The sequence below is a fragment of the Camellia sinensis genome, chromosome 2, assembly GCF_055761805.1.
Source record: "Camellia sinensis isolate YWXY chromosome 2, ASM5576180v1, whole genome shotgun sequence".
Taxonomy (NCBI): Eukaryota; Viridiplantae; Streptophyta; class Magnoliopsida; order Ericales; family Theaceae; genus Camellia; species Camellia sinensis.
The window spans coordinates 16201905-16220864 of record NC_138962.1 but is presented as its reverse complement, the minus strand read 5'-3'; the positions used below and the strand labels follow the sequence as shown (position 1 = coordinate 16220864).

At 37.1% G+C, this 18960-nt stretch overlaps 1 protein-coding gene across 1 annotated transcript; it reads left to right on the top strand.

Moving 5' to 3' along the window:
- The first annotated feature begins 15401 nt into the window (after nucleotides 1–15401).
- Nucleotides 15402–18578, top strand: LOC114264841 (protein kinase STUNTED). Its single transcript, XM_028205557.2, is given in 6 exon segments — nucleotides 15402–15952; nucleotides 16043–16152; nucleotides 16298–17096; nucleotides 17236–17469; nucleotides 17578–17727; nucleotides 17818–18578. Coding segments are annotated over 6 exon segments (1953 nt in total). The 5' UTR covers nucleotides 15402–15427; the 3' UTR covers nucleotides 17953–18578.
- The last annotated feature ends 382 nt before the right edge of the window (nucleotides 18579–18960 follow it).

Sequence of the window (18960 nt, the reverse complement as noted above, 5' to 3'; positions counted from 1 at the left end):
TTCCCTAAATTGACTTCTTTCAAGGGGTCTTGTACTTGAACACTTACTAATGCTTCTCCTTTGACTTCTTTTGCGTTCGAAGCAACTTCTTCGTTTTGTTCTACTTCCACATTCTCTAGTTTAACATCTTTACCTTCTTCCTCATAGACAAAATCTGTCCATAAGGCTTTTTCTTCCTATATTTCCTGGACTTTTGTCTCGATGTCCAATGCACAGTACTTATCAAGGGCCAAAAGCCTGGCCTTTTGTTGCTCCTGATTACAGCCAACCACCATGGCTTCCCTCTCTTGTTCTTGAACCTTTTGGACTATTGACTTTATGTCCAATGCTGAAAACTTGACTAAGGCCAAGGGTCTGGCTTCTTGGCTCTCATTTTCTTGCCTACAACCAGGTATCATTGTCATCCTTGGTGATGAACTGTTCATCAGCACTCTCCTGCACTAAGTGCTTCAGGTGTGCTACTTCCTCATTAGCCGTGACTTCGGTTGTTCCATCAGGTTTCCTCAATATACTAAGTGGTGTCACTTCTTCAGTATATAACTTGGCCTCTGTAAATTCAGCACAAGAGATAAATGGTTGAGGGTCTGCGTTGATCTTCTCTGTCTCTCCATTGCATAGGGCTATCATTATTTTCTGATGTAGAGAGGAAGGCACACATTTGTTGGTATGGATCTAATCGCCGTCAAGCAAAGCATTATACTTGGCATTACTGTATATAATAAGGAATGTTATCATGCAATCTCTGGTTCCCACACTTAAGTTGATTGGCAGAATACCCTGAGCCATCTGCATATCGCCAGCAAAACCATTAATGGTTATGCTGGTTGGGATTAATCTGGGTATTTTTTTTTTTAATTTCTTCAAAAAGAACTTTGGAAGCAGGTTCACTACCGCCCCATTGTCCACTAACACCCCGTTCATTTGTATCCCATCGATATAAGCCTTGATGTATAATGGCTTAACGTGCTGAGTCATAGATGTTGTAGGGTACTCGAAGGGATACGAGAGGTTAATATTCATCTTCTCACTTTCTTCTTCAGTTTTCATTGGTGTGGCCACATCAAACTCATCTTGAATCATGCTAACCCGTGAATCTTCACTAGAAACCGGAATAGGGTCATCCTCCTGACTTTCTTGGTTTCCTTCTTCAACCTGGAACTCCTGTGATAGTATAAATACCATGTTTACTGACATTGGAAGAAATGAGCCAAACTGAACTGCTGGTTGTACTTGTTTCCCTTCTAAACTAGCTTGTTCTGTTATTTCGGAAGCATATTCCATGCTGTACTCTGGTACCTCCGTGCTAGTAGGTTCCTTTAAAACAGCTTGTTGATGATCTGCCTCCGTTGGTTTGTCAACCAAAAAGGTTTGCTTAGCTATGAAAGCCTCAAATACTCCATCTTCAGCCAATGTTCTCTCTTGGGCTATTTCAATCCCTTCATCCGTGTCATCGTCGCTTTCCATTAAAGCTTTCTCGAGGCCCGCTAAACTGAATTTTTCTTTGGCCCTTAGTTCAGTGTGAACTTTAACCAACTGCTCCATGCTGGCACTCCTCTTGATCTTGGGAACAGGCTTTGAACCTATCTCTCCATCTGTCTGATCCTTTGCTTATGCTATGGAAATGCTCTCTCCATTTTCTTTCAGATCCTTCTGATACTGGGTGTATCTTCGTTGGATCTTCCTTCTTTGAGACCTAGAAATTATAGGAACCACATCTGGCTCCCTTGTTTTTGGATTCTTTAATAACACCCAATTGTTTGGAGCCACCAAGGGAGGTTTGATCATTCTTTCCCGGTCTCCAAAAACTTTATTTGAGTTGACATTTCTTAGGTTTATTCTATATGACAAACCAATCTGGAACTCCTGGGACCCATGAGCCCACTGGTTTGGTTGTTGGATCTGCTACTCCACTCTTTGAAACAGTCTTCGGGGGCCAATTATCAATCTTGGTCCCATGCCTTGTACTGAATCCATGCCTCCTTTCAAGCTGGCTGTCTACTCTGTAATAATTAGGTGACCTAGTTTCATACAGAGGCCTATTTTCCTTTGACTGTATCCTGGTGTTTGGTGGGAATATCAAGGACGAATGCTGTCTAGGGCCAGTTGGGTATGGCCTCTTGTTATGGGTGCTGGTTATTCGGTCCCTCTACAGCTCTTTGTAATGCTGCTTCCCATTAACTAGGAGCCTATTTAACCACTTGTAACATATCCTGCACCTGGGGCACATCTTCGAGAGAGAGTCATCATCCAACATCTCTTCACTAGAGCTTTCTTTTAGGTCTGCAAAGCTTTGTCCATCAGCTGGTGAGCTTCTTGTGTTCTTCCTGAGAGCATCTTGGCTAGTCACATACATCTGCACAGTGGCTTCCTCCAATTCTTTCAGGGATAGGTTTTTGAAATTTGGCATGCCAACATTGGCTGCAGTCTCTCCAATTTCTGGAAATGGGTTGGTGTCAATTCCTATAGCTTTCTCAGACTTAGCTGGAAACTTTAGCCTTCCCTTTCGAATCTATTCTTGGATCTTGTCTTTTAAAACAATACAGTTTTTAGTTGAATGAGACCAAGAATTGTGCTATTTACAGTATAGTTTTTCTTTAAGTTCTTCCAAGGTAGGAATCTTGACCCCCTTTGGAAACTTTAGGAAATTTGTTGTAAGCAAATGATCAAAAATGTCATCTGCTTTTGTTAAGTCAAAAGAATACTTCATATGGAGGTCTTTCTTTTTAAACTGCTGGTCTATTGTACTGTCTTTCTGAATTAATGCCTCACAAGTCATAGGTTCTTTTCCTACTATCTCTGTTGCATCAATTTCATAATTAAGGTCCCTATAGTAGGTCTTGTATGATGCATTACTTTAATCTTGTTCTTCCACAAGTAAAGTTATAACTCTACTATGTCTCAAAACTCAGTTGAATCAAATTTCTTTTAAAGCCTAAATTCCAAGCCATTCTAAGCCAATCTCACAAATTCAGGCTCTGGTAGCATGACCCTGCATTTTTTTCGTGCCCTTTTAAATCTGACAATAAACTGAGCAGCCTTCTCATCAGGCCTTTGGTTCAATCTTGCCAAGTCTACCATAGAAACTTCAGGTTCTGTTTGGAAAAAATGGGCATGAAAAACTTCCTCAATTTGCTGTCATGTTTGGATAGAGCCAGGTGTAAGGTTTATGTACCATACGAAGGCTGCTCCAGTTAAAGAACTTGGAAAAAGTCTCAGTTTGATGTAATCATTATTAGCAAACTCACCACATTGGCTTATAAAAATAACAATGTGTCCTACTGTTGACTGATTTCTATTACCATAAAATAAGGCAAAGTTTGGTATTCTAAACCCCCTAGGATACTCGTGTACTCTATCCACCCACTTTGGGTAAGGTTTTCTATATATTGGTGTCTGGACCCCCCGAGCCATAGGTCTACACATTTCTCTAACTATATCAGCAATTTGGTCCCTTGGAACCATAATTTGTACTGGTTGAACCACTACTAGAGGGACAAACACAGGGTTTGGAAGACCACCACGTGCTTGTGGGCCTCTTGGTCCATATATGGTATATTCGGGGCTAGTTGTCCCTATTGTACTGGTTGCTGTTGAAGGTATGGTTGGCCTCTTGGGGCCTGCCCTACGAAAGGTCCTGCGAAAGGTACCACAGGAGGAGAAGTAGGTGTTACTTCTCTTCCAATTGCAGGAAATCCTTCCAACCCCCCGGGTGCAAACTCAAACACAAGGTTGGTGAAACCCCTTGTGTCAGACATGTTTTCAAACATAGGATTTGGAAATGCCCTCATGCCATTACCCTGGGCTGGCTTAGATCCACCAAATTGTATAATTTTGCTGGTAGAGAATGGTACATTTTGAGCGGCCATTAGTCTTGAAGGAGTTTCATACCATGACTGAGGCACATATGCTGGCCTCTAGCGGTTATAACTACTAGTCTGATCATTGACTTGTCCATTATTTTGCATAGGCTGTTTATCTCGAACCAATCATTGCTGAGGACTATTTATATTTTCTTCAGTTTGTCTTACAACAGTTGGTTGATGAGAATTCATTCGATCCAAAAAGAATGTTGCCTATCTTTCTATTGTATACATTAGTTATTGTCCCATAGCATCTACTAAACCTCTCCACGGATTCAGTGGTTGGGTAGAATGAACATTTGAAGGTCCAGTCTCATAGCCCTGTCCAGTGAGTTGGACATGTGTTGTATATTTTGAAGTGTTGGTCTGTTCGACCATTTGCGGAAGATCTGATGGGCTAGGTGCATCCATCACATTGTCTTATGGGTTAGGTATTTCTACCTCTCCTTCCACACCCTCTTCCAGGCGTTCATTTTCTCCTCTTGCTCTACGTCTAGCCATTTTTAATAGTCTCACTGGGCGTGTTAAAAATATATGTTGGTTTTTTTGGCTTTCGAGGGTTAATAAGGTAAATATAAGCGTGTCAGTAAGGATCAATTAGTCCTTATAGAATTTATAATTGCCAATCAATTATCAAGTGATTGTGCTGAAGTTCTTTTAGTCTCAATGAAGAGGACTTTTACTGGTGGCTTGTTTAGGAGAAAATTATGAATAATAACAAGTAAACATAATTCAAAAATCGAATTTCATTAAGTAAATAAAAACTTACAATGACCCCGCCTCAACGAGGTTCACAGCAACAAACTACTGAAAAACTACTCCTAGGAAATGAAATGCAGTACAGGAATTGAAGTGCTGGAAATGTAAAGAACTAGAAATGTAAAACTGGAAAGAAAATGAAGTAAATAAGCTGGTTTCTGGATTTGAGTTTGGAGGCTTCATTTTGGGGCCTTCCTTGCTATTTATACTTCCCAGTGGTAACCGTCGGAGTGGGCTTCCAACCGTCGAAACGTCCTCCCATAATTGCTGAACATGCTTTCTCACAGTCAGTCCCACTACGCCATTCTTGCAGTTAGGCTTCCCTCCTAATTTTGAATTTAAATTTATGAGCAACTGCAAGGCCACATCATCTTGTGTCTCTCAACTGCTCCAGTGCTACGTAGATCCATTATTATCAATACGAACTGCCACGTGTCCAACTTTAATCGGAGACTTGCATTAATTCCCCACATTGCCCTTTAGGTGCCACATATCACTCTACAATTGGTTTTTACAAATTATACAGCCATCAATTTTGTAATTTAATTCTATGTACATTAACTTACTCTTTTACTGATTAGTTGGTGGATGAAACAATTGCTCCATACTTGCATCAATCAAAAGGGACCTAATAAATGAGTTGGATGATTGTTATCTTCCAGTGCCTTGTTTCCAGTGCACTAAAAATATTTTTACATGAAATGAGAAGCTGGGACCACAATACATGACTCTGTCTTTGTTTTAGTCCTGCATTTGTGGACGTACATACATACACGTACAAATGGAAATATTGATTTGATTTGTACTGAAAGTTGTAGTAAAGAAAACACTGGACTTTGATCTTTAGCGCCAGGGAACCATAAGATGGTGAATTTGAATGTATTGAGATAGTGTGGATCTTGTATATATAGTGTTGGAACAATCTTCTGTGTAAATAAAATAAATTAAAATAAATCAAACAAAATAAATAAATAACACACCAAATTTATTTATCGAACCGAAATAAAAATAAAAGACCAAGTCGAGTGTGTGACACTCTATCCTTAAGACAGATTTGCCCCGCTACGGTACTTAGGGTTAAGTGGCGTCTATCTCCCAGGGTACAATGATCTTCACAAATTGTAGTAGTACTCCAAACAATTTGTTCGGTGAACCAAACCTGTGTTCTAACTCTCTGAAATTTATTCTAAAACTAATATAAAGAATAATGCAAAAGTGCAGAATTTAAGACAACAAAAGATAGAATATCAAACTGAATTTTTGATTACTTGGACTGCAGGAAATGGATCTATATATAGGCACAAAAGGTGACTAAAAATCTGTCTGAACAGGTGTAAACACTGTCGAACAGATGCAACCTGTTTAGTATCCAAACAGTTTCGGACCGTTGCACAATGAACACTATATTTAAACAATTGAAAAAGTATCCGTTGGACATAGTTTAAAACTGTTGGAATATTTCCTTTTATTAAACTATTTGAATAGTTTAATCTAAGAAGCCCATAGTGGAACAGTTTTTTTTTTCAAACTGTTTGAATATTATTATTAAACTATTTGAATAGTTTAATTAATAAAGGAAAATGTACAATTTTTAGGAAACCAAAATTTAAATTTAAATTTAAATTTAAATTACAAACTTTAGGAAACCACTTAGGAAACCAAAATTTTGAATTTAGATTTAAATTTAAATTAAATTCCCACAATAATTTTTTATTGAAAAAATTCAAAAGAATTTTGTCTAAAAAATTAATGTTAGACCCTAAAACGACGTTAACTTCCCATTCACGCATAAATGGTTTTGACGTCCCGTCTTTACCGTGTGATTTGCCACGCGGCAAGAAACACGTCACCTCTTCGGACCTACCCCAAAAGACGTTTGGGGCCCACTCAAATTTGGCCTCAAAGTTGGCCCAAAAAAAACCATATAAAACACAATTTTTCCAACAATCCCCCACATGAATAGAATTTGACGGAGAGAAAATACAACAACATGATCGAAATACAGAGAGTATAGAAATTGAAAATATTCTGCAAAGGATAGGTTGCTTTTGGCTTTGAACCTTCCCTTGTGAGACACTATTGGATTTACTAGCTAACCAGTGAACATGATGTCTTGAACTGTTCAGTCGTTTGTGTAAATCAAGATAATAGAACGCACACAGTATATCCCCAGACACAGTTTGGTTCTCACTATTGTGTTCATTTTGGCCCTGAACAACCTGGTCTTTCATGAGTGCTCTAGAGAATTATAGCCCTTCACAAATCTCTTAGAACCGGCCCAGTTCACACTCATATAGGTGATTCTTATGAAAAGTATCCTGCCATACTCCACTAGGTATACCTAGATATAAGAATCATTAAAAGTATTACTTAACCTAAAACGCTGCAGACATCACTAGTTCATCATAAAAATTGGTAGGAGTTGATGTCACGACCCAAACTCGTCCCTATGGGTTTAGCACCGTAACCGGCCAGTAATCCGTGATTACCGAAGGCCTGCTTAATAGTAAAACAGTAATACAGAGTACATGGACTGGCGAAAGCCAAAACAGTAATTAAAAGATGTCCAATGAGCTGTGACAGTCTGTATGCAAAAAGACTTTTCATACATATACACATTCAAACCATAACAGTATACACATACAGCATATACAGGTATTCAGGTTAGGGACCAAATCTCTAACATAACAGTACAGTAACAGTCTATACAGTCTATACAAAACAGAGACAGAAAATGGGGAATCTAAAACACCCCGAAGCAACCTAAGCTTAGCAGCACTTGGAACCTCGCAGTGAGGCACGTTGGTTAGCTTGACAAAAAAGGGAGTTTAAACCCCATGCCCCTAGCTCCGATTCGGTGCCTGGACACCTACATATATATATAAACAGTGAGCTAAAGCCCAGTGAATAACATATGCGTAAAGAGGTTAAGAATGAATGTCCTTTCAGTATTTAAAACAGTCATTTGAACAGTATATCAGTTATTCGATCATAGCAATCATAAGTGGTACATCCAATAGCAAATAGTACAGTAGGTCTTATCAGATCGAACAGTCAATTGATGGCCATCATATCAGTAAACAGTAGTGGTTCCAAAAATGGGAACTGACAGAGATCTCTGTAACAGTAGTAGTAACAGTTCAGTAACAGTATATTGCTATGGATGCCACGAATACAGTTCACAAATAGGACAAACATTCATTCAGTAAACAGTGTCATTTCATTAAGTAGTACAATCATTTGTTCAAAAAATAATCTCAATTGAACATATCTTTACAACATTGTTACTCACAGAGTTCTGGGCTACAGATAAGCTAGTGTGCGTCCTCGGATGCCAACCCTGCACAGTTACAGGATGAACACACACTAAGCTACACAGTTCAGAAAATAATAACTTAATCCCTAATTTGCTTCGGTGTGGTTCTACATCAATATCCTCATTAAGATGCCTTAAACCAGGCCTAAGAATGCCTAGGATGGAATGAGGATGCAAAGATGCACTAAAAGCACTTTTCAAAATTTTGCTGAAACAGGGGTCCCGCTCGAGCGTGGGTTTCTCCGCTCGAGCGTGGATTACTCCGCTCGAGCGGACTGCAAAAGTACTGGATGTACGAAATTCACGCTTAATGGGCCCTCGATACCTGCTCGAGCGTGAGACACAAGTCCTCGCTCGAGCGGACTGTAAACGCATGCAAAATACTGGATACACGCATTTCCCGCTCGAGTGTCACTTTCCCCGCTCGAGCGGACTGCATGAACACAGGTTGTACGCTCGAGCATGGAGTTCCGCGCTCGAGCGTGAGTCCAAATTCTGGAAATTCCAGATTGAGCCTCAAGCTCAAAACTCAACTTTAATGCACCAAAAACGATCCTTTTGGGCTAATTTTCCGGAAAACACTTGTAAACCCATAATATGGCATGTTTCAAAGATCAATTTGAGAAATCAAAGCCCAAAGGTAGTTCAATTGAACACAAATTTCAAAAAAGTTTTCATGAACATGAAGAACAATGCAAATTCAACACATGCATGGGTTCCTAGGAACTCCAATGCTGCAAAACAAGATCAAGTGCAATGTTTAACTCCAAAACATGGTGAGTTCATGGATCAAGACCAAAAATATGAACATGCATGAAGAAATCCTCATGAAACAACTTCAAAACTCAACAATATGAACATGCATGCATGATATAAGCTTCAATTCAACAATTTAAGACCAATCTATGACCTTAGGCTCCTATCTACCATAAGCCATGCAAGAACTAACTTGAATTCACAAACAAGAAGGTAAATGTCCTACCTTAGGTCTCCAATTTCAAATGTAGAAGCTCAATTATGCAAATTTCCTTCAACTCTCTTAATCTCCAAGCCAAAACAAGATGAAATCAAGCTATCCCCTATCGGTTTGGTATAAGGGAATGGCTGAGGAAGGGGTATGAATTAAGTCTCAAATGTTTTATGAGATGGCCCACTAACATGGCATTTTGGTAAACAAGTCCAACTAATGCAATACAACATTATTTAATCTAATTTAATCATACCAAATCAAATTTCAATTAAATATACCATAAAATCACATAAATTCCAATTAGCATAAAACATTAATCAATTTCGGATTCGGCCGCCGATAAGGCCTTCAATTTGCAGTTTAAAATAAAAAACATGAACAGATCATTTAACGGTCAATAGATAGAAATGTATTTAAACTAATACACTCAATCAATCAATTCAGAATTTCAGTCAATCAGTCATTTAACATGCTTAATCATAGATTAGCACTAATCAGTGGTGAGGGTTGTCACAGTTGAACTCCCTAGTGATCCTTTTGAGTTATTCACAACTCGATTGTCCCTTTGAACCTAGATCTTGGGATCTCCAGTCAACTAGGTTGGGTTGCCGTTGTGGTAACTCTTATTTAATAGGCTTAAGTCTCATTCCCCTCGATGAATTCTCAACTAGATCTCTTGCTAACCCTTTGGTTAGTGGATCCGCTATGTTGTCTTTAGACTTAACATATTCAATGGAAATAATTCCATTTATTTCCATTAGAGAGTAGTTGTCGCACGGTGTTATGTCGACGACGAATGTGTCGTGACTTACCGTTATACATATGACTCTGTGCTCTACCTATTGCTGATTGACTATCGCAATGTATGCATATAGCAGGCACCGGTTTTGGCCAAATTAGAATATTTTCAAGGAAGTGGCGAAACCATTCTGCTTCTTCCTCAGCTCTGTCTAAAGCTATGAATTCTGATTCTATAGTAAACCTAGCAATGCAAGTCTGTTTGGAAGATTTCCAAGATACAACCGCCCCACCAAGAGTAAATACATACCTACTAGTGGACTTCGAGTCTCTAGTATCCGATATTCAATTTGCATCACAATATCCTTCAAGTACTGCTGGATATCTAGTATAATTAAGCCCAATGTTACGAGTAAATCGGAGATATCTTAAAATCCTTATAATTGCTTTCCAGTGTTCTACTCCCGGGTTACTCGTATATCTACTTAATTTACTTACTGCATAAGCTATATCTGGGCGAGTACAGTTCATCAAGTACATTAAGCTTCCAATAATTTGGGCATACTCTAATTGAGAAATACTTTCCTGTACATTCTTAGATAGAAACAAATTAACATCTACAGGTGTTCTAACAAGATGATCATCATCTTTGCTGAATTTGTCAAGTATTTTCTCAATGTAATGAGATTGTGACAAGGCATATCCTTCTGATGTTTTGGTAATTTTCATACCAAGAATTACATCAGCAATGCCCATGTCCTTCATGTCAAAATGTTTATTCAACATTTTCTTGGTAGTTTTAATCATATCATTATTACTACCTATGATGAGCATATCATCTACATAAAGACATACAATGACATAACCTTTGTCTGTATTTTTAATATAAACACAATTGTCACACTCATTAATTTTAAATCCATTTGACACTATTGCCTTGTCAAATTTCTCATGCCATTGCTTTGGCACTTGTTTTAAACCATATAATGATTTAACCAATTTACACATTTTCTTTTCTTTTCTTTTCCTAGAACAGAAAAACCTTCTGGTTTCATGTAAATTTCTTCATTTAACTCACCATTTAAGAAAGCGGTTTTCACATCCATTTGATGAATTTCTAGATTGTATAGAGATGCAATGGCAATTAGCATGCTAATGGATGTTATTCTAGTAACCGGTGAGTATGTGTCAAAGTAATCAAGACCTTCTTTTTGTCTAAATTCTTTGACCACAAGTCTTGCCTTGTATTTGTTAATTGATCCATCCACTTTCAATTTTCTTTTGAAAATCTACTTGTATCCAAGAGGTTTACAACCTGGTGGCAAATCCACCAATTCCCAAGTGTGATTTTGTAAAATGGATTCAACTTCACTATTGATAGCTTCTTTCCATAAAGGAGCTTCAGGACTGGACATAGCCTCTTTAAAAGTTAAAGGCTCATTTTCTAACAAAAAAGTTAGGAAATCTGGACCAAACGATTTTGAGGTTCTAGCACGTTTACTACGCCTAGGTTCCTCTTCCTCATTTTGATCTAACTCACGTTCTTGATCATGTTCTTGATCCTAACTAGTAATAGCATTATGAGATATTTTATTGTTACTAGTCTCTTGTCCAGTCTTATTTGGAAATACATGTTCAAAGAAAGATGCATTCCGAGATTCAATAATAGTATTTACATGCATTTCGGAATGTTTTGATTTATGAATCAAAAAGTGATATGCACTACTATTCTTGGCATAACCAATGAAAATGCAATCAATGGTCTTAGGACCTATCTTAGTCGTTTTAGGACTAGGAATAGCCACTTTAGCCAAACATCCCCGCACTTTTAAGTATTTGTAGGATGGTACTCTTCCATGCCACAATTCATAAGGTGTTTGATTCACTTTCTTTCGGGGTACTTTATTAAGTATATAATTAGCAGAAAGTATTGTTTCCCCCCACAAGTTCTGAGGTAATCCAGAACTTATTAACATGACATTCGTCATTTCTTTTAAAGTCCTATTTTTCCTTTCAACAATTCCATTTTGCTGAGGTGAGTAAGGAGCAGTAGTTTGATGAATTATTCCATGTTCTTTACAAAACTCACCAAAAGGTGATTCATATTCACCACCTCTATCACTTCTAATTTTCTTGATTTTCTTAGCAAGTTGATTTTCAACTTCATTCTTATATTGAATGAAAGTTTCCCAAGCTTCATCAATGGTTCGAATTAAATAAACATAACTATATCTAGTATAGTCATCTGTAAAAGTGATAAAATATTTTTTCCCACCTCTAGTTTGAATTGATTTAAAATCACAAATGTCACTATGAATTAATTCAAGTGGTTCCGTACTTCTTTCAATTGAATGAAAATGAGTTTTAGATAATTTTGCTTCAACACAAATTTCACATTTATGATTTGAATCAATGTCAAATTTAGTTAAACATTCCTTATTAATTAATCTACGCAAAGATCCATAATTAACATGTCCTAGTCTACCATGCCATAAATTTGAAGACTCAAGCAAGTAAGAAGAAGATGTAGTATTATTAATAACTGAGGGTACAACGGTCATTACATTTAACTTGAAAAGGCCATCAGACATATAACATTTTCCTACATACATTCCATTCTTAGTAAGTACAAATTTATCACTCTCAAATACTAGCCTAAACCCATTCTTACTCAACAAAGATCTGGAAACAAGATTCTTGCGAATGTCCGGTACATGCAGCACATTGTTGAGAGTGAGTTCCTTTCCAGATGTTATCTTGAGTACAATCTTTCCTTGTCCTTCAACTTTGGAAGTTGAGGAGTTGCCCATAAAAAGTTGTTCACCATTGTCCACTGTAAAATAAGATGTGAACATCGTTTTGTCGGCACAAATATGGCGAGTAGCACCAGTGTCCACCCACCATTCTTTAGGATTTCCGACAAGATTTGCCTCGAAAACGACTGCAGAAAGATTGATATCATCTATACCATTGGAAATATTGTCCACTTCGGTCATATGGGCTTGAGCAGGCTTCTTGCTTGTTTTCCTTTTGCTTTTTCCTTTGCTACGGCAATCTTTCGCCCGATGTCCCTCTTTGCCACAGATGTAACATTTGCCATTAAATTTGTACTTTTTATTTTCCCCCCTTTAGAGCCTTGTGATGAACTTTCTCCAGAAGACTTTCGTTTCTTGGTTTTTGAAGCATGTTCCACCACATTTGCCTTAGACTCCATAGGATGCTTACCAACCCGCTTTTCAGAATTGCGGTTGTCCTCCTCAATCCTCAAACACACAATTAATTCTTCTATAGAAATTTCTTTGCGCTTGTGTTTGAGGTAGTTCTTGAATTCCTTCCAGCCTTTTGATAATTTTTCAATTAAGGCTGCAACTTGGAAGGATTCACCGAGAGACATGCCTTCTGCATGAATGTCATGTAGAATGAGTTGAAAATCTGAAACTTGGCTGAGCACAGTTTTTGAATCAACCATTACAAAATCCAGGAATCTGCCAACCACAAATTTCTTTGAGCCGGCATCTTCCGTTTTGAATTTTTTCTCCAAAGACTCCCAAAGTTCCTTTGTTGTCTTGATAAGACTGTAGACGTTGTATAATGTGTTGTCAAGTCCGTTCAAGATGTAGTTCTGGCAAAGGAAATCAGCATGTTTCCAGGCATCAACCGCAGCAACCACTTGCCGGTCAGTTTCATCCTCTTTCAAAATAGGAGCATCCTCACGGAGGAAACAAGCCAGGTTCAGAGTTGTAAAATAGAACAACATTTTCCGTTGCCATCTTTTAAAGTTAGTTCTTGAGAATTTCTCTAGCTTTTCACCGTGATTTACCGGTACTGTTACAACAGGAGAGGGGGTTGGCGTCATTGCAGCCACCACAGTAGTACTTGTTTGGGCATTAGTTTCAGTAGCCATCAATTCTAATTTATAAAACGAAATTATAATTAGAATTTACACTACACAGAAAATTAAACTAAATTCACAGAATTAAATTTTGTGAAAAATAAAAGAAACAAGAATGTAACTTTTATTTTCCAATTAATTTAGAAATAAAGTAAAATTTTATTTAAACAAATTAATTCCACACAGGAAATTAAATTATGTAAAATGAAAGAAATAAGAATATAACTTTTATTTTTCAATTAATTTGGAAATAAAATAAAATTTTATTTAACCAAATTAATTCCGCACAGAAAATTAAATTTCTGTAACACTCCAATAATTAAAATACTGAAACAAAATTTTAATTAATGAAAACTCAGAAAAATAATTTCTAATAACCAAAATTAATTCTGACAAAATTCTACAAAAATATATTCTGAATTGTTAATTACACCAGTATCGTACTACTAGTTGTCAAAGAAAATAGACCGTATATTACTACTATATGTTAAATAGCATATAATCACTATTTGTTTTTCCAACCAGAATATTATTTTGTAAATCCATAGAAAATAATTTTCTTAAAAGAAGAAAGAGAAATGGAAACAAACGAAAAATTCTGTAAACAGAATAATTCGAATCTGTTTTAAGATTGTTGGAACAATCTTCTGTGTAAATAAAATAAATTGAAATAAATCAAACAAAATAAATAAATAACGTACCGAATTTATTTATCGAACCGAATTAAAATAAAAGACCAAGTCGAGTGTGTGACACTTTGTCCTTAAGGTAGATTCGCCCTGCTACGGTACTTACGGTTGAGTGGCGTCTATCTCCCAGGATACAATGATCTTCACAAATTGTAGTAGTACTCCAAACAATTTGTTCGACGAACCAAACCTGTGTTCTAACTCTCTGAAATTTATTCTAAAACTAATATGAAGAATAATGCAAAAGTGCAAAATTTAGGACAGCAAAAGATAGAATATCAGACTGAATTTTTGATTACTTGGACTGTAGAAAATGGATCTATACATAGGCACAAAAGGTGACTAAAAATCTGTCCGAACAGGTGTAAACACTGCCGAACAGATGCAACCTATTTAGTATCCAAACAGTTTCGGACTGTTGCACAATGAATACTATATTTAAACAATTGAAAAAGTATCCGTTGGGCATAGTTTAAAACTGTTGGAATATTTCCTTTTATTAAACTATTTGAATAGTTTAATCAAAGAAGCCAATAGTGGAACAATTTTTTTTTTTTTCAAACTGTTTAAATATTATTATTAAACTATTTGAATAGTTTAATTAATAAAGGAAAAGGTACAATTTTCAGGAAACTAAAATTTGAATTTAAATTTAAATTTAAATTTAAATTACAAACTTTAAGAAACCACTTAGGAAACTAAAATTTTGAATTTAGATTTAAATTTAAATTAAATTCCCACAATAATTTTTTATTGAAAAAATTCAAAAGAATTTTGTCTAAAAAATTAATGTTAGACTCTAAAACGACGTTAACTTCCCATTCACTCATAAATGGTTTTGACGTCCCGTCTTTACCGTGTGACTTTCCACGCGGCAAGAAACACGTCATCTCTGCGGACCCACCCTAAAAGACGTTTGGGGCCCACTCAAATTTGGCCTCAAAGTTGGCCCAAAAAAAACCATATAAAACACCATTTTTCCAACATATAGTTGGGTAGATCTTTCGGTAACATTTTTTTTTTATCATAGTTGAAGTGTAGATGTAGCCTTGATTTGAGGGTGAACTACGTAAATCTTGAATTCTTGTGTGTACGAGTGATTTACAATTCTCGTGGATCTATTTTTCTCTATCTCGTGTCTCGCTGTCACCAATCTTGATTAGGTGTTATGGATTCTTAATAGAATGAAGGAAGATATGCAGGATGGTGGTTTATGAAGTTTTGATTGAGAAGAAGCATAGTGAATTCTCTGCACATTCCATATATTTCAGTGCAGAAATAACAGTTCACAGCTTCGCAATGTCGGCATCTGGGAATCGAGTTGGATTTTTGTTACAAGGACGAACAAACAACTGTAAATGCTCAACCTATCAACTTGTTGAAGCAGTTAATGGAAAGGGACCACAACAAATCAATAAAAAGCTCTGCAAGATACCCAAAAACAACAAAAATGTTACATTGAATTTGACTCCCATTTCTGTTATGATGGCCACAAGCCGGAGTATCAATGGTGGAATGTTATCACTCCTCAGGAGCAGGACAGTGAAGAAGGGGGAAATTATAGTCGGTTTGAACTCCGACAACTTTAGCAGAGAATTACTGCTAAGGTTGCTCACTTTGGTGGTCATGCCGGGGGACAATGTACTTGCTGTTCATGTGATGGAACCGAATGATACCTTCGACCCAAACACTTTCCATATCCATGAAGATCTCTGCAAGTCCAAGCAGGTTATGAAATTTTCACCTGTCCTTTCTAACAGATATTGGTAAGCTTTAGTAGAATTTGAGTTTAGCTTTCTTGATTGCTTGTTCATGCAGGTGGACTTCCAAGTTAAGGTTTGTGGAGGAGACTCTTACATCACTGGACTAACTCATCAAGTACGAATCAACGCCACGAAAATTCTAGCTATTGGGTGCAGCTCACCATGGTACTGAAAGCTGATTCTTTGTTCTCTTCTCCAAAAACAGTCAGTCGTTGAATTATGCATTGAGATTCTAACATGATCCAATGAATTTTAGTGCATAATCCAACAACTTCTCTCTCTCTCTCTCATATGGGTGTTTGTTATGCAGGCCCGAAAATGCGACTGTTTCCAATTTCTTGAAAGCATTGCCTCCCAGTTGCTCCCTTCTGGTAATGGACAATTCAGGGAGAATCTTAATGCAGAGACAGGGGACTTCCCCGGAAGGCTCTGCAAGAAAAGCCCTCAAATCTTCTCTCTCCTCTGCCTTAAATCACAGTAACTCCCAACATTCAACAACCCCTGGTCAGATCCAAAAATCATTGACAATGCCATCTTCCTCAAAACCATCACCACTAAAACAGGTTGAAATTTCAAGAAGGCGCAGTCTTAAAAAGGCATTGCAGCTTCCAGACTTGATGACACACAAATTGTTCCAGAGACTGGCCATCCTGGAAATAAAGGGCTCGGGGAGGCGATTCACATCGAAGGAACTTTGTTATGCAACAAACAATTTCAGCCCTGAAATGGTGATCGGAGAGGGCGAGAATAGCAAGGTGTACCTTGGCAGGCTTGACGATGGTCAGCCTGCAGCGGTGAAAGTCCTAAAGAACAAGGATTCATCGACAGAGGACCTTTTTTGTGAAGTTGAAACTTCGAGTTGTTTGAAACATGAGAACATTGTTCAGCTTATTGGGTATTGTTACAGCAATGGTATGCATGCAATCGTGTATAATTTGCTGAAGGAAAACGTGAATCAGAGACTGAAACAGCTTAGATGGAGTGAGAGGGTGAAGATAGCAATTGGTGTAGCAAAGGCACTGGAGTACCTCCACTCTCGATCCCCTCCGATCATTCACAGAGATGTGAAATCATCAAACATTTTGCTCTCTGAGAATTGCCAACCACAAGTTTAGTTTCAGTTTTCCATTCTGTTTGTTTCTAAATTGTGTTTGAATAATTTTTTTTTGTGTGTGTTGACATAAACTAGTTTCTAGTTTTATGAAGTTAATTTTGGACCAACTCATGACATTGGATTTGTGTCCGTAGTTGTCTGATTTTGGAGCAGCAATAGTACAACAACAAACACAGCAAGTTTCAAGGTATACGAAGCCGTGCGTTGTTGGGACGTTCGGATACTTGGCACCAGAGTACATGATGTAAGGCAGAGTTGATGAAAAAAAAGATGTTTATTCTTATGGGGTTGTGCTTCTTGAGCTCATCACTGGTAAAGAGGCTATTCGGACCAACCAAACATCTACTCACGAAAGCTTAGTACTCTGGGTATTGCAAGAACAGGACATTGACTTAATTTATGGGTTAATTTCACTTTTATCACTCAAATTATTGGGCTATTTTTTTAATTTAATTTACTAAAGTTATTAATTTCAGGCAAGGTCATTACTCGGCTGTGGACTCTGTGAACGCTTAATTGATCCATACCTGAAAGAAGACTACGACAAGGATGAGATGAAAAGGATGATGATCGCAGCTCTCCTCTGCCTCTTGCATTCTTCTTCTAGAAGACCAACCATGAAAACAGTATACCATTTTCATTCTTTCAAGCTAATTATGCACACCCACAATGAAACTTCAAAGTAAAAGGTTCATAGTGTTGTTTGTATTTGGCAGATCCTGCATCTGTTTGAGGAGCCAGAGCACTGGCTAAAGATGCAGAGAAAGAGAGAGGAGCTCTTTAATGGAATTGAGATTAGTTCCAAAGCCGAAACAGGCATGCGTAGATACGATGATTCGGATTCTAATTGATCTTGTCTCAAGTTTAGGTCTTGAGTTCGGAGCTGAAGTTTCAGTCTGAGCAGTGAATGTTTGTCATTTTGGCATCATTGTGAACTAATGGTTTATATATTGTCTACCTATTATCTAATGTTACATCTAAGCTAAAATCCAACTAAATATTTTATCCGTTAACGGGTAAACAAAATTTAAACGTTTGATTTTGTTGGCTTTTTTGGTTATAAAAATTGCTGAGGCGACACAATTCAGGAGTTCAGAGGTCTGGGTGTCTAAGCCACTTGAATGGCCTGCCAAGAAGTTTGGTGTGTTTCTAGCTAAAACTAGTACTAGTTTTATTGCATACATAGGATTATCTTCATTAGAGGAAAAACCCTTGTATAAAGCTTCTGAAATTATATGTAACCATTTTATTGCTCTTTGTATTTAATTTGGCCTGCTAGCAAAAAAATGCATGAGACATATATATGTTGAATCACCAAGGATCCTCTAGAGTATTTTTTTCCTAAAGTTTCCTAAAGTGGTGTATTGTGTGGTTGAGATTTAATGCTGAAAAATTGATGTGACTTGTCATTAAATCTCAACCACACAATGTACTACTCTAGGAAACTTTAAGAAAAAAAAACTCTAGAGGATCCTTGCTCATGTTGAATAACATGTCTCGTTTTATGATTTTTTTAATAAAATCACGTTTGTAGTTTGGATTCTTTATTGAGACTCCACCATTTAGTATATTGAACCATTGTCTATGAAATATTTTGAAGACTAAGAACTGAAAGGTATGGATTAATATAGAGTATGATACATACACCCCTTTTTGGATCCTAGATGCATAAGTAAGATGGGAGAATCAAAGATGTACTATGGTCAATGGCTGAAGAGTCAAGTTTACAGATTGTTTAAAACGAAATTTTAAATGTATTTAAATTGGATTTGTTTACCTTCTGAGTCCATTTACATGAACTTTAATCAAATTGATTACGAGCCGAGTTCAAATAGTATGATTTCTTGCAATGCATATAA